The sequence below is a fragment of the Apis mellifera genome, linkage group LG1 (assembly GCF_003254395.2).
Source record: "Apis mellifera strain DH4 linkage group LG1, Amel_HAv3.1, whole genome shotgun sequence".
NCBI classification, from domain to species: Eukaryota; Metazoa; Arthropoda; class Insecta; order Hymenoptera; family Apidae; genus Apis; species Apis mellifera.
In genome coordinates, this window is record NC_037638.1 from 3,106,336 (window position 1) to 3,122,565 (window position 16,230).

Genomic DNA, 16,230 nt, shown 5'->3' on the forward strand with positions numbered 1-16,230 from the left:
CTGAGCGGTTATTGTATTCTATATATATATGTATATATGTATATGTATGTATGTATATATATATATAAATATATGTTATTTCTTGATTCGTCTTTTTTTTCTCTTTTTATTTTCACTTTATTTTCAATTATCAGGACACGCCTGCTTCTCCCATTGACGTTTGAATCACAGAAGTCCATTGTTATTAAATTCAGCAGATACTTGCCGAGCAGAGTGGAGATTCTTCTATCTATCCACTTTATATATATCTATATATATATATACACATACACAGTTATCATCACAGTATTTTTATTCAATTAAAAAAAAAAAAAAAGAAACAACTGTTCACAGATATTTCTTTTTAGGGGATCACGTGCTCTCGCCGAGCTAGCTCTCCGAGTTCATTTCGCTCTTCCCTCTTTCAAACTTGTATTTTTTCAGCTGGACCCATGAACCACGGTCCGGGTAAACGCCGAGACCACGATCTCTGTTATTTCCCTCAACCAGCATCAGTTTGTATATTTCGCAGTGTTTCTTCTTCTCAGTGTCTTCATTCGACCGCGTTTATTGGATCAAAAAAAAAAAAAAAGAAAGAAAGAAAAGAAAAGAATAGAAAAAGAAAAAGAAAAAGAAAAAGAAAGAAAAAGAAAGAAAAGAAAAAAGAGAAAAAAGAAAGTAAAAAAACGTGTGATTGTATTGGCGGCGCGCGTATAACGACTCGACACCCTTCCACCCGGGTTTCCACGTCGACGTGTTTCCATTATGAAAAATTATGAGAGATCGCGGGAAAAAAGAATGGGCGATCGGATGCAAGGCGATTAAGTAGTACACCACGCGTTGAGCGCGCCGCGTGCGAGAGCAACCCGAGAAGCGTGTCGCGTCTGCGCGTTAACTTACACGTGTCGTTTTACGAGCTGTTCGACCGTCAAACATAAACACGTGTATCCATATATGTATATCTTCATCAATGCGCTAGATGTACATATTATATATATATACGTATAATGTATCATGTTTGTTTTCTTTTTTGGTATATACATATATATGTATATATATAAAGCTATATAAATATATATGTATAGCTTTGAATTAAGTTGTACATAAATTATGCGTATAGATAATGAGGATAAATACGTTGTTTTTACGATTAACTTGGACATTTTCTTATATATTATTATTATCATTATTATTATTATTATTATTATTATTATTATTATTATTACTATTATTATTATTATTATTATTATTGTTATTATTATATTATACGCGATACTGTCGTTTCTTGCCTTTAGCCTCAACTGGTCTGTTTTTCTTTTTTTGATTTTTATCTTGCCCTCTTCCGCCTGACGATGCTTCTTCATGCTTGCTGACAAAAATATACCTTCGTGCGCTTCGCTACCTGCCAATTAACGCCTGCGAAAAATTATATGCCGACCGAAAAAAAAATCTCCCCCTTCTGCGCCCTTCTGCGGATACCTGAAAAAAAATTCCCCGGGGGAAAAACAAAAAAAAAAATATCGAACATATTACATACACAATGTCCAACAATATTATGTGTCTATATATATATAACGCCGAATGCAACGAATGGAAAACAAAACAAAAAAATAATAATAATAACGATACGAATTGGAAAAATAAATAAAAACTGCACAATTGTATAATTGTTACAATTTATACGTAAACGAAAACAACAACACTTGGAAACTTGGAAACTACGTCTCTACGTCTCTGTGACGAAATAATCTCTGGTCGGCGTGCCTGTGGTAATCTCTCTCTCTACGGGGCACGAAACTGGAAAAAAAAAAAAATATATTCCTGTACGAATTCAAAAAAAAAAAAATGAAATATATTGGGGGAAAAAAAAAAAAAAATGATGGATTGACGGGGAAATTTGGACGATCGAAAATACACACACGCAAAACACGGAAATAAAAAACAAAAAAAAAAACGAAAAAATGAAAAAGCAGACGGCGACTATGCCGACGAACGTAGCGGGAATGGGCGCGTTGGCTGGCGGAGTGTCAGGAGTGCCGGCAACTGCGGTTCCCGGAGGACTTCAGAGCGCCAGTATGGCAAGCATCGAACTCGGCAAGAAGCGGATGCGCGACTCCAATGATGATCTGCTAATGGTACCACGGCTTATGCATGAAGTACACTTTCCTTTCTTTTTTTTCGTAGCTGAATTCCGCGAAATTGGCCCGAACTGTTTTCGTTTCATTTTTTCTTTCTTTTTTTTTATATATATATATTTTTTTTTATTTCTCTCCTTTTTCTTTGCGTATTAATCATTAGGGTGCGATTGCATTTAAGAGTGAATATTTTTTATTATTATTGTTGTTATTGTTATTATTATTATTTCTCGCGAGTGGACATTGAATCGAGAAAGATCGTGTCCCTGCCACGATGAAATGTGACATTCGTGAGAAGTATTCCGAGCAACAATTCTCGTGAGCCGACTTTTCAGACAGTTCTATTCTCAAATGTACTGGCACCCATATTGGTTGGACGTTGGTTGGAAACCAATTGCGTCACGAAGGGTGAGTAACTGTGAATTAGCACCTTAAACAGCTTTATTTTTGAGTTTACGAAATACTCGATGGGCGGAATTATTCGATAGATTTATCGGAATGGTTTTCCTTTTTTTTTTTTTTTTTTTTTTTTTTTTTTAGTTTGACAAATTGATGTTTCATTTGTATATACATAGAATATTTATGAATTGTTTTATTTCGTTTCGAAATTACGCTGATTAATTGCCGTTTGTTAGAGCGAGTTTCTTGCTTTTTGTAGACAGATTTTTTTTATCTTTCTAGATTTGTTCTTTTCCAACGCTTTTAATATAACAATTTGATACATGTACCGATTTTTAAAATTACAAATTTCGGAGAGATCGAAATATTTAATTTAATTTAGATGTAGCGAGATTTAAATGTTTTTAAAGGAAGAAGAATACTCTTTTCTTCGTGTAGTTTTGATAAAATTGAAATGTAAAGAAAATTGACAAAAAAGATTTTAATTCTCAATCGATAAATATTACAGAACGATGCAATATAAGCAGTGTTTGCAATAAATAAATATCAAAATTTTATCAATAACCGATACAATAATAAACACGATAATATAAAATATTTTATTAAAATTTTCAGTTTTACACGATTGAAAAGATAAAATATTATTGGTGCTAATTTATAGTAATTCACTTTTTACAATGCTTGAAACAACTTTTTAGAAATCGAACAAAATAATACATGATAGTATACAATCATGATAAGTAATATTAATATTATTTTTGTGATCCAGTAAAATCGAGCATCGAGAAACACGTATGTACTCTGAATTTAAATCATGATTTCTGCTTCCAAAAAAGCTTCCAAACATTCGCAAGCGAAAGTAGCGCCGCGCGTGTTCCAAAAAATAAAAAAAAAAAAAACGGAAGAACGAAATCAAGAAGTTCGGGCCATTTTCCGGAAGTTCCTTGTAGTCTCGTATCTTTAAGTTTATGGACATATAAATTCATTGCGATTGTGAATACACTGCCGAGCGCGCTTAGAGCTCTAGCTCTCTCTCTCTTTCTCTCTCTGTCGTATCATATTTTTCTTTCTCTCTCTCTTTCTGTCTCTATTTTTCCTTTTTATCACTTCTAATAAGAATCTCGTTGCGCTTTGTTCAACCTCGAGAAAAGCATATGTATTCTCGAGAAATTTTTGCGCGTGTTCCAGATTATATATAGCTCCGCACTTTTAATTTTTTTTTTCCTTTATTATTTCTCTCTCTTCTTTATTATCTTTTCTTCTTTTATTTTTTTCATATCTTTAATTAAATTTTATTTACGTTAATTGCATATGTTACACGAACATTAAATTTTTCTTTTCCCTCGAAATTTTCTTTGCTCGTGAGACAAAATTTTTAATAAATCTATCTCTCTCTTTCTCTTTCTCTCTCTTCGTTTCTTCTACTCTTTTTCGTTTTTGGTTTCTTCAGACAATCTTATACTCACTTTTCATACGTTTAATTTCGCTTCGTATTCTGTCGTTCGTTGCAATGTTGTCCATATCAGAGCTTACGCCTCGTAATGTATTTATAGATCGCTTCGTTGTTTTTTTATCGATCATCAACCACAAATCGTCAAACAAAAATCAAAAAAAAAATATATATATAAAATATATTAATGTTGATAATTCGTCGAAAAAAAAATCGAATTTGAAAAAATTACAAAAAAGAGGATCACTTTATCGATTGCAGAAAGAAAAAAAAAAGGTTCGTGGTTGTTGACGATATACACGATCAATTTTCACGTAAACTTACCCCCTTCTGGCGAAACCCTCTCCATATAAATAAGAGAGGATCAGCGATCGAATGACGATCGTTCGTAATCGATCGCGATCCGATCGATGGCTATTGCTTCACAGTCTCGAATCACGCGCGCATTTTTCGAAATTTTTCAAATTCGAGTCGTGGAATACGCGACGAAACCGATGATGAAATCGATATGAAATTGGCAACGAAACGTTTATATTATTCGAGACAATTTTTCTAAATTATTTTCAATAATTTTTAGCAAATTTTTAACGGATGATATGCGCCCGTGTTTCGTAAGCGAAACATCATTGACGAAATTCTATAACTCTAATCTCCGTATCGCCAGGACCTGCATTAGATAAGAGAAACGAAAAAAGAAACGAAGAAGAGATCGATTCCCTTCGATCGATTTCTGTGTCGAGAAAAATAGAAGAGACCACCGTCGTGGCACTGTGGTTGTGCATAGAGAAACTTAATAACATGATGTAAATATATATATATATACTTCAAGAAAGATGAGAAGATGAAAGATATATAAAAGTGAATGAAATACCATTTTATGGTACTGCGTTTACGGAGCGTTAGATCTGTGTAAACTCTGAGCTTGCGCCGATGATGCATGTTGTGCTTAAGCGACTACCGAGGTGATGGTGTTCAAGCGTCATCCCCTCGACGCTCTAGACGATGACACGAAAGTTTTGTCTTTTTTCGAATAGAGAACCAAAAAAAAAAAAAAAAAAAAAAAAAATGTACGCGCGATATTTTTCGTGAAATATTTTTCCTTTCTTTTTTTTTCTTTTTTCCTTTTTTTTCTTTTCTTTTTCTTTTTTTTTTTTTTTTTTTTTAATTTAACATTTTTTCTTTCTTCGTCAGACCAATACCTCCTCCTCTCTTGGTTTTTCAGACTCGTACGTCGAAATTGCTAAGAGCACAGTAGATTTGCTTTAATATATACACAGGCTAACTTTTCTATACGCTATTTCAATCTTAGGATGCGAATATATCTGAGAGTAAAATTCTTGAGAATTACTTTCGAGGGTTATTTCCTTTTTTTTTTTTTTTTTTGTGTGTTGTTTAATAATGGATACTTAATAATGGTGTCCAAAATAAATTGTGAGAAATACTCTCTCGAGAGCAGTGCTGTTTAGCGGAGCTGTTCCTTGTAGAGAACAACGTTCGGGCAACATCGGGTATAATCGGATAACGTTCGGCTAATATCGTACGAGATCGGGCATTTTCGGCAATGCAATAGACAATGCAATAAGCAGAGCCAAGTAGAGCCTTAAATCTTATAAATCCAACTCTTGCTCTCATTTCTATTGCTATCCATTGCTCTTAGTATTGCTTGTGGGTATCGTTGCCAGGAGAATTTCATCGCAGATTTTGCCACAATGGGCGAACAGCACTGCTCAAGAGCAACTCTTGTTTTTTACTCTTAAATGTATTTACTATTCTTATCTTTCTTTCGTCGTTTCTTCGATTCTCCGTTTTTTGTTTCATTTTTTTTAACGTAAACTCCTATTATCATCCACTCGATTCTTCGTAATATTTTTCGAATAATGTGTTTTCTATTTTTTTTTTTTTATTTCGCGTTTTTTCTTTACGATGAAACCGAAAGACAGACAGACATTGTTTCACATGTATATCTTGCACTTGAGCTTGCGATATGTTCCTCAATCCCTCTTTGTAAATGGCAAAAACGAATTTTCTCCGCCACTATTTACACGCCGAGACTTGTACATCTGGTTGATTACACCACGAGTCCCGCTGTTTCGTGAGCACATTCTTTTTTTCTCTCTCTCTCTCTCTCTCTCTCTTTTTATTTCTTTTCTTTATCCCTCTGTCACATTCGATATATATATATTATACACGCAATATATATATATATTTATACTCGTATAACAAAACAAGTCTTATTCGTACCCGCTCTCTTTCTCTCTCTCTCTCTCTTTCTATATATATATCTCGACAACAACAAACCTTTTCTTTATACCAGCTTCTCAGCTTTTGCATCTGAAACTTTGTGCAGCTTCTGTCTATCTTTTCTTCTATTCTTCTTCTTCTTCTTCTTCTTCTAACTTTAATCTTTCAATACAAAGAGTAAAAAAATAAATAAATAAATAAATAACAGAAAAATAAAAAAGAAGGAAAGAAACTTCTTCTCCTTTCGCTTCTTCTTCTTCTATCCGATGATTAATCACCGTGCAATCCATGTTTGTTATTTCAAGCTCGGAACTTTATATATAATTTTTTTTTTTTTTTATTATCGCGATTCTTTCCTTCTCTCTCTTTTTATTTACTTTTTTCCAACCAGTCAGACATTCGAACAAAAATCCAAAACAAATGTTGAGAAGTTAACATTCCGTTGTTCAGAGATCTTCCTCTTAAGATTATATACAGATATACACGGCAAATTAGCCGTGATAAGCTCGATCGAGATTCACGACTTCGAGAAATAAATAGAATAAGAAACGAAACGACGGATGAACATATATTTCTTTTTTCTTCTTCTTCTTTCCTTTTCACCCGCTATTTTTTTCTCTATTCCACTCTTTTTCTCTGTCGCTGTCTGTCTCTCTCTCTCTCTCTAATTTCTCTCTGGAAAGCTTCAAAGAAAAACCCTTCGAAAAAATAGGGGAACCGAGAAGTAAAAAAAAGAGAAAGAAAAGCTTATCGTCCATGTTTGCGTTCGGCGTTATGCGTTTTTCCATGCGTGGGCCATCTTTTTTTTTTTCTTCTTCTTCTTCGAATCGAAGCAGGATCAACGATTTCTCTCGATTTAATTGGCCTCACGATTGAACAACACCTTCCATTGGTGTTGATGTTATTAAGAAATATTTCGACCGGTCATTCTTGACACGCTTCTCCCTCGATTTTTCGTAGAAACAGGGATTAAAAACAAGGAAACGAATGTGTTTTGACACGTTTGAAAGGAAAAAAAAAGAAAAGAAAAAGAAAATAGAGCGAAACAGCCGAAACGAGAAATTAAATTAACAAAAAAAAAAAAGAAAAGAAAGAAAGAAAGTATATATATGTATGTATGTATGTATATACATATATATATAAAAAAAGAAAAAAAAAAGAAAGAAAAAGAACAGAAAAACGAGAATTTTACAGTTATCCAACAACGATCGTCGTCATTTGGGAACGTCGCCGCAAGCTGCGTCATCGGCACAACTTTTACACACTACTACTACTATTATTTACTACTTAACTACTAACTAACTATTATTACTATTAGTTTACTATTACTACTACTACTATTTACTACTACTACTACTACTACTATCACCCACTTTTGTCGTGTTGTGTATCACCCATCCGACAAATTGAATATATCTAATTCTGTTTCTCTGAGAACCGATACCACATCTCCTCTCTCTCTTTCTCTCTTTCTTTCTCTCTCACTCTCTCTCTTTCTGTCATCTTCCTACGAGAATCCAATTATACAGACGCAACTCGTACAACCTCATCCTCGAAATTAGTTGAAACCGATCCTGTCTTTGTTGCAGATGGACATGAAGTCTGTCGGATCGTTCTACTACGAGAACTTTGTAAGTGCAGAAATCTAACCACTGAATCATAAAAAAAAAAGCTGATTTAACGATACGTTGATATATATAGAACAGTTAAAATCAATTTTCATTATTTTACTCCTTCGATTTTCTCGAATCTGTTTAAATTTTAAAATTAAGTTTGAAAAATGATTGCAGCACTATATAACGTTGATTGCTTAACGTAAAATGTTCTCTTTTATTCGCGATTGATTGAAGGTATTGAGCTTGAATAAAAGTGAAAAAGAAAATTCGTGAAAGCCGTTCGTTTCGTGTGAAAAACAATCTTGAATATTTAATTTTCAATCGAAAGAAAATTCCGAAACAACCCTTTCTTTTCTCTCTCGTATGGAAAAGAAAAAAATTAATCAAATTAAATACAAAATAATCAATTTCGATGAGAATAGAAAAAAAAAAAAGTAGAAAATTGAAAAGAGAACGAACCGAAAGAAGGACGAAAGAGTCGAGGCTTCTCCCCTTGAAACGAATCGAAGCCTCGACTCGCTCAAGGTTCTCGACAAGTTGCCATAATGACGCAAACCATCGTTCAACCGACTTATAACTATATAATCCCGCCAACTCTTTCCCACGTTCTCTTCTTCTTTCTTTTACAGGCCTTCCCAGGAATGGTTCCGTATAAACGACCGGCGGGCGACAAGTCCGGCATGCCGGTCTATCAGCCTACCGGCGCGACGACCTATCAACAGTTAATGCAGCTGCAGCAGCCCTTCGTGCCTGTGTCATGTGAGTACACTGGAACACCACCCCTACCCACCCAAACCTCTAACCAATCGGTCGTGCAACCCCCGAACGTGCAAAGCAACCACCACGCGGTGGTAGTTCAGTCCTCCTCCTCCTCCCAAGGAACCGGCGGCGCCACGGTCAATAACTGCGCCGACGCCAACAATGGCGTGATGATGGATCCCTGCAACAACCCACCGCCACCACCTCCAACCGCCGACAATAACAGTAACAATAGTAACGTGAATAACAAGCAGCCGAATCCAACGCAGAATCACGATGCCGAGAACGCGCACAACTCCCCCGAATTGAATCACGCGAGTCCCGCGACCATTTCGCAACAACAGCAACAACAACAGCAGCAGCAACAACAACAACAACACCAGCAACAGCAACAACAGCAGCATCAACAGCACCAACAGCAACAGGCGCAACAGCAGCAACACCAATTGCAGCAACAGCATCAATTGCAGAACCAACTGGCCCTGTCGGCCGCCAGCGTGCAACCCGCGATGAGCCCGTTGACCTCGGTCGCAGGCCTCACCTCGATGCCGGGCGTGGTCATGGCCTCGATGGCCTCGATGACGAACGTGCCCTCGGTCACGAACATGGTGTCCATGGCCAACTACAACGCCACGAGCATGGCGGGTCTAAACATGCTCAACAGCCTGGGCATGGCGTCCGGGTTGCCCGCGTCCCTTGACCCCGCGGCCCTCGCCAAAGAGGTCGCGCAGAAGAATTACGCGAAAGCGATCAAGCTCTCCCAGGCGTCCCAATCGTACGGTATCAATCAGCTCACGGCGTTGAACTACACGGGCGTCGCGTTGAACAAGCAAGCGTTGGTGAACCCGGCGGCGGCTGCCGCGGCTGCTGCAGCCGCCGCGGCCGGCAACTCGACCGTAGCGAGCCTCCCCGCCACGGCCGCGACACCGAGGCCTGTCATTCCTAATCTGACCGGGATTCCCGGCGCCCTCACCTCCCCCCTCTCCGCCGGGATCTTGGCCTACTCGAGGCCACCGGCCGGGGCGCCGATCAATCCTTACTCGCTGATGAGGCAACATCAGATCCTCCCCAATCCTTACGTGCAGGCCGCCTCGATACCGGCCGTTCCCGGCGCGGCGGCCGCAGCGGCGGCCGCCGTCCAGGGGAATCCGTACGTGCAGAATCCTTACACGGTTCTGCCGGGTGTCGCCAGCATGCCTGGGGTGGCGGCGAGCGTGGCGGCAGCCGGTGTCCCCGGTGTCCCCCAGATACCCCAGATCCCGAACCCGGCGACGATCGCGGCCCAACCGCAGGTAGCGATTCCGGTCAGTTCCGGGGTGATCATGCAACCTTACAAGAAGATGAAGACCTCGTAAACGGAGGGAGGGAGGGAGGGGAAGGGGGAGGGGGGAGTCGAAAGGGGGGGATATTTTTCTCGTCCCCGCCACCTTTTCTCCATTCGTCTCTCTGCGGTTCCTTCTTCCGGGCCCTCCGCGTTTTCTCTCTTTCTCTCTCTTTTCCTGTCTCTTTCGCAGGGGAAAGTGTCCCACACGTATATACATATACATATATATATATATATATATATAGACGATGGTTGTTCGATCGTGATTCCTTTCCACTAGATAGAGATAGATAGATAGATAGATAGATAGATAGATGGATGGATAGATGGATCATGGTCGAAGAGGGATGTGTATCTTTTTTCTTTTTTTTTTTTTTTTTTTATGATGCAAATCGTTTGTAACGTTTCTATTTCCGTTTCGTACGATATATATATATATATATATATATATGTAGTATGTAGTTTGGAGGATAGTATAGGATATATGGAATTGGAAATATTGGAGAGTAATTAGAATCGAAATCGTTGCCGACCTATTTTTTGATTTAGCGTGATAATCGTATATAATCGTGAGATTAGATAGATGGATAGATATATATATATACACGTATTATGATTATATTGATTACAAGGAATTGAATATATGAAAGGGGAAACGTTCCTGCGTGCGAAAGAGAGAGAAGTATATATAGAGCGAAACGAGAAGAAATGAAAGGTCGAGATAAGGGAGGATGAGAAACGCGAACGGGCAAACGTAAACAGACAGACAAACAAACAAGTAAACAAGAGTTCCGAAAATAGATTCATTTTCTAGTCAGACATTGTCGGTTGAACAGTGCCTTATCGACCCGATTCCACTTGGAGCGTCAAATGCTTACACGTGACGAATATATAATATATATAGAGGATAACGAAGACGCGAAGACTTTTTTGCGAAACTTATTAACCTCTAAGCCCCTTCAACTTCGCCCCTTTTGTTGCGATCGAGAGAAAAGAAGAATAAAAAGAAAAAAAAAGTGGGAGAAAAATAATAATAAACCGAGAAACGTCCACGCACGGCAAACTTTTATCGCGTTTCTTTCTCGCGTTCTTTTTTTTTTTTTTGTTTCCCTCCTCCCCAACCTTACCACCCCCATCCCTTTCTTCCGTGTCTTCGAAGACTTGCCAATTTCATCACAATGACGATGATGATGATGAGCCATCCAGGGAATAAATATTTTTAATAAATCGCGACCGTGAGATCGCGGTTCAGTTTCTTTTTAGTTGTTTATTTCGTTTGTTTTTTTTCTTTTCTGTTCTTTATTTTATTTTTTATTTTTTAACGCGCTCCAGCAGCGTCGTTGTTTTAATTATTATTCCTCCTTTTTAATCATTATCTAGCGTGTAAAACGTTTCCTTCGTAGTTGCGTAGATTCTAGAAATGAAAAAAGAAAGAAAAAAGAAGCGGAAAAGATAATTTCGTTGTTAATTCCCCCCTCCACGGGGGTAGCTTCGTACGAGAGATATAAAGTATATAACGGATATAAGTTGTTGAAATTTCTTCTTCAGAGTCGCCACGCGAGTTCTTCTTCTTCTTTTTTTTTTTTTTTCGTTTCGTTTCGAATATTGTTTTTGTTGCGACACACACCGGAAATATCGTTCCTCCGATTTATTATTATTATCGTACTTTATATCGACGATATCGATGTTTGTTCTATATATATAGTATATATATATATATATATATATATATATATTACGCATATAATATATTCTAAATATATATTTTTTATTTTCTAACGCCAACGGATGGACGGATACGTTGCTCGGCCTAAAAAAAAGTCACGTCACGTGCACAATACTCGTGCGCACGTATGAACTTGCCTCTTTCCCACCCCCCCCCTACCTTCTCTTTTTTTTAAGTAGAATATTATTAGTCCCTTTATTTTTTTTTTTTTGTTCAGCCGTTGAAGTCCATCTTTAGTCGGATATTTTCTATCGTTAATCGTCAACTTTTTAGAAATTATTATTATTATCATTATTATTACTATTATAATTATTATTATTATTATTATTATTATTAGTTCAAAGATCGAATTTTATTCCCTATTATTAATATTGTTCGTTTATCGTTTTTCTTAAATTTTAATTACTTTTTAATCGTTTTACTATTAAAGAGATGGAGAGGGGGAGCAGCTGGACGGGAAAAATAGAGAAAGACAGTGAATTGCAGACATTTTTTTTTTTTTCCTTTACCTAGTCTTCTTCGAGAAATATAATAATTCTTCTATATTCGTTTCGCTTAATCCGATTTAGGGATACCTTTTAGGGTTTCAAGTGTTCGGAAATCCACGTACAAAAAATCGTTAAAGTTTCTCCTAAAGGATTCGTTTGTCTGATAAATTTAACTTTCCTAAATATATAAGAACATCTTAAGTATAAAAATATTTATAAATTGTTTTTATCAATTTCAATATAAATTTTGAAAATATATTCCGGAGATTGCACGAATAATTATCCAAGCTTGAGGCCTTAAGGGTTGAATAAATCGATCTTCAACCGAGAGACTGGTGTCATGTCGCTGGAATTGTCACTGGAATTTCTACCGATCCGACCTCTCCCACCCTTTCCAATTAGCTTTTAGGAGAATATCAATCGAGAACTATTATAAGTAAAAAAACGTATGTTTCCTAGAAACATCTCCTTGCACGCATCGATGAGATTGAAAAAAAAAATGGAAACCGTCGTCGTCGTCGTCGTGCGATCCTTTTAATTAAAAAATAACGTGCATAGATTTTAGCGGAGAGATTTCGTCCTATCTCATTTTATCTAGTGCTATGATTAATACATACATACATACATACATACATACATACATACATATATATATACACATATATAATAATATATTTATCTATTAGCATGTAATAGCGCGTGAAACCGAAAGCCGAAGGCAGCCTCATTTTGCCCTGACACGGATTCAATTCGGGGGAGTTCAAAAAAAAAAAATAAAAATAAAAAAAAAAAGAAAATTGCACACAGTGAACCTCGTCAATTGCAACTCACGAGCTTACTGCATTTACAGCCGAGAAGAGAAATTAAAATTAAACGAAACAATCGTGCCGAATTGTAAAGAAACACACAAAACAAGCGCAAAAAAACTATAACGAATATATTGAAGAAGAAGAAAAAAAAAAGAAAGAAAGAATTATATATGATAAAAAAAACGAAAAAAAAAAAGAGGAAAAATATAACCAAAAAAAAAAAAAAAAAAACGTGCATTTACAAACAAAAACACTCGCGTAAAGGAGAAGGCTGAAGTTTTTGCGAGAGGAGGGGAGATACGGAGAGGAAGACGAGAGACTTTAATAATAAGCGAGATAAACGAGAAAAAGAATTGTACATGAAACGAGTTTTCACGTATGCGCATTACGAATGGTACACGACCGCACAAATTCAACAAATACACACGAGAACACTGGAGGATAAAGAGATATATATATATATATACATATACACATGTATATCTTATATACACGCGTCGGAATAATTAGTAATATTATAGTATATATAGTATATATATATTTGTGCATTTCTTCATCGAACAGTAATTTAATTCGAGTGCACGCGAAATGAAATATGTCACGCGAATGGGTAGAGTTCATTTCTCTGTTCAGCGTATCCTTACTTACGTGTTTGCCAGTGATTTGAAAACGATTATTAAATAACGATGATGATAATAATTAATGATGAAAAAAAAAGTATATATATATATATATATATACATTAAATATTCACTGGCATATACAATGAAGATAGTTAAAAAAAGAGAGGTTATGTTGAATGAAAGGAACCGCGAGGTACAAAGTACTGTAAATTTTGAAAATGTCAAATTTTTCCTTCGATTATGTAAATTTTATTTATTTAGTAAATTGCTCGAGAAATGATTAACAATAACAACAAAGGATGTTCGCAAGTCCGGAAACCGCGTGTTTCGAAACCTCCTCTCGGTTTCTTTCGTTTTGGTCGCAAGATTCGAATCGCAATCCCTCAGCTACGATTGCAGTACACAATGTGTGTAGTACGCGTTGTACGTGCGCGCGAAACGTAACACGCACAAAAAATTGTCGAGGCAATTTCTTCGCGGTCAGTTCACACGATATATTCCTTTCTCGTCTCAACGATTGTTCATCAGGAAACTCGAGTCTTCCATAGCGACAGAGTATTGTATACGCGTATATTATTTTGTACCGTTCGATAGACAACAAAAAAACACACGAGACTGACAGAGATTGCCCCTCGTGTCTCGCGGCCAAATGCGGAGTAACTCTGGAAGAAAAGAGAGATTGGCGATTCGTTGTGATATATAGTAAGTTCTCGATGTATAATATATACCGACAAGTAACTGTAGAGGACACGTGACATGCGTACATGTACACTACTCAGGCATACGTGTTTACATTTTTACATTTACACACACATTTACACAGACAGACAGAGAGAGATACATACACGATGCAGGGTGTATGCGGAACACGTGGGATTGAATTTCAGTAAGGTATTCTAGTCAGTGTAGATATAAGATGTGTATATCCTTGTCTAATTAAACGTGGATGGGTCTACAAATTTCTTCTTTATCGGCGTAGAATAATTTTTCGAAATATTGTTATTTGCAATACAAATGCAAACTAATTTAAAAATGTTTTTATTCTTTATTCTTTGTTTTATCAAATATTTATTTATTTATTTATTACATTCTTGCAATATAATTGTGAGATACGTAATTTTATAAGTTTTTAATTAAATTTCAAAAATTTTTCTCTATTCTTGTGTTAATAATATTTTCGTATATTTAGAAATCATTTTCAAGTATTATTCAATATACGTGAAAATCAATTATAAAGTAATTTTTAAAGAAATTTACCGTTAAATTTCGAAGGAATAAAAATATTTGTTTAGAGATAATTTGTATAAATATAGATAATTAAGGGAGGAAGACATTTTGGTGCAATCGAAGAAATAATCGATACACTGAGCGGAATATTCTTGCTACTATTCGGTTCCTATAAATAGATACACCCTGTACACAAAGATACGTATAACGATAAGGTAACGATATATACGGTTCGTGAACGAATTCGAATGGCCTCCTTGAACTGGAATGCCTCTTACAGAGAGAGGATGTGCACAGGTTGTACGCGTTTTTCCGGTTTCTAACGAGTCACGCACACGAACCGACAATTCTAGGGTTCCTCAACTCGCTGTTCACACTTGTACGTACACTATCGAGGGTGGCTGATTTTTTTCCAGATCCACATTGAAATCCTGGAACTGCGAACCTTCTAAAAATTTAATGATCTAATTGATCTGTCTAATGAAAAAAAAAAATTCAAATATTTTCTAAATATTTATCGATATAAATATTTATTATTATTATTATTACTTCTTTTTTTTTTTTTTAAATAACTTTTGCGATCGAAATAAATTTTTCAAAGGACAATCATCGCGTGAAAGATACACAATCCCAAGATTTCAATGAGGTATCGATCGAAAAACAGCGGAAGTGCCTTCCCCTTGCACTCGTACACCGTTGCACACAGAAAACGACACACTTGTGTACTTGAGTATACAAGAGTGAAACTCGAGAGATAAAAGAAAAACACATTGAAAGAAAGAAGCATCTAATGTCTAATATATATATAATAACTTACATAATAATTATATTTATATTAAAATATAAAACGTAAGCATACCTATCGATTAATGTTGCATCTAGATATCGTGCAACGAAGAAATCGTGTCGGCAACGTCGCAAGATGGCCGGCCCAATATGGCGGCTGACCCATCTTACGATTTGTGCTGACTTTATATATATATATATATATATATAAATATATACATAATATATATATATATATATATATATATATATACATAAAATTGTCAAATAAGAATTATAAACGTTCTACGGCGTTAAACAGCGTAATATTACCGCGCATACAGGTAGTATTTATTATCGTGTACCGTGTTCTGTCTCTGATTTTCTCAATTATACTCGTCCTCATGGGCACGTTCGATAAATAAAAATCAAATATCGAGCGTGTACGTATATAATGTGCGACCATCGGTCGTGTACGTAATCGGACGACGTCGAAGATTAGACCGATTTAATATATATATATATATATTATCGGCGTAACAAAATTCTTTCGAGAAAAAGAAACGATTCGACCCATTGTGTAAACGAAAGTTACTCGCTAATTTTTCCTTCTGTAACGCGTGATTATTGTTAGAGGCGCGATTAGTACACACGTATACACATATACACATATACGCGCAGACATGTGA

The 16,230-nt window shown here is 36.2% G+C and overlaps 1 protein-coding gene across 14 annotated transcripts in view; it reads left to right on the top strand.

The window, feature by feature from the left end:
- Nucleotides 1–13,131, top strand: part of LOC410758 (mRNA decay activator protein ZFP36L3) — a 445,131-nt gene extending 432,000 nt beyond the window's left edge. For 7 of the 14 annotated variants that reach the window (XM_026438982.1, XM_026439016.1, XM_026439004.1 and 4 more), the window contains 3 exons: nt 1,953–2,135; nt 7,794–7,835; nt 8,450–12,909. In XM_026438982.1, coding sequence (XP_026294767.1) covers nt 1,953–2,135; nt 7,794–7,835; nt 8,450–9,934 — 1,710 coding nt within the window. In that variant the 3' untranslated portion in view covers nt 9,935–12,909. Of the gene's footprint in view, nt 1–1,952; nt 2,136–7,793; nt 7,836–8,449 lie in introns of all 14 variants that reach the window. The other 7 variants (XM_026439001.1, XM_026439022.1, XM_026439028.1 and 4 more) reach the window with 5 other exon arrangements.
- The last annotated feature ends 3,099 nt before the right edge of the window (nt 13,132–16,230 follow it).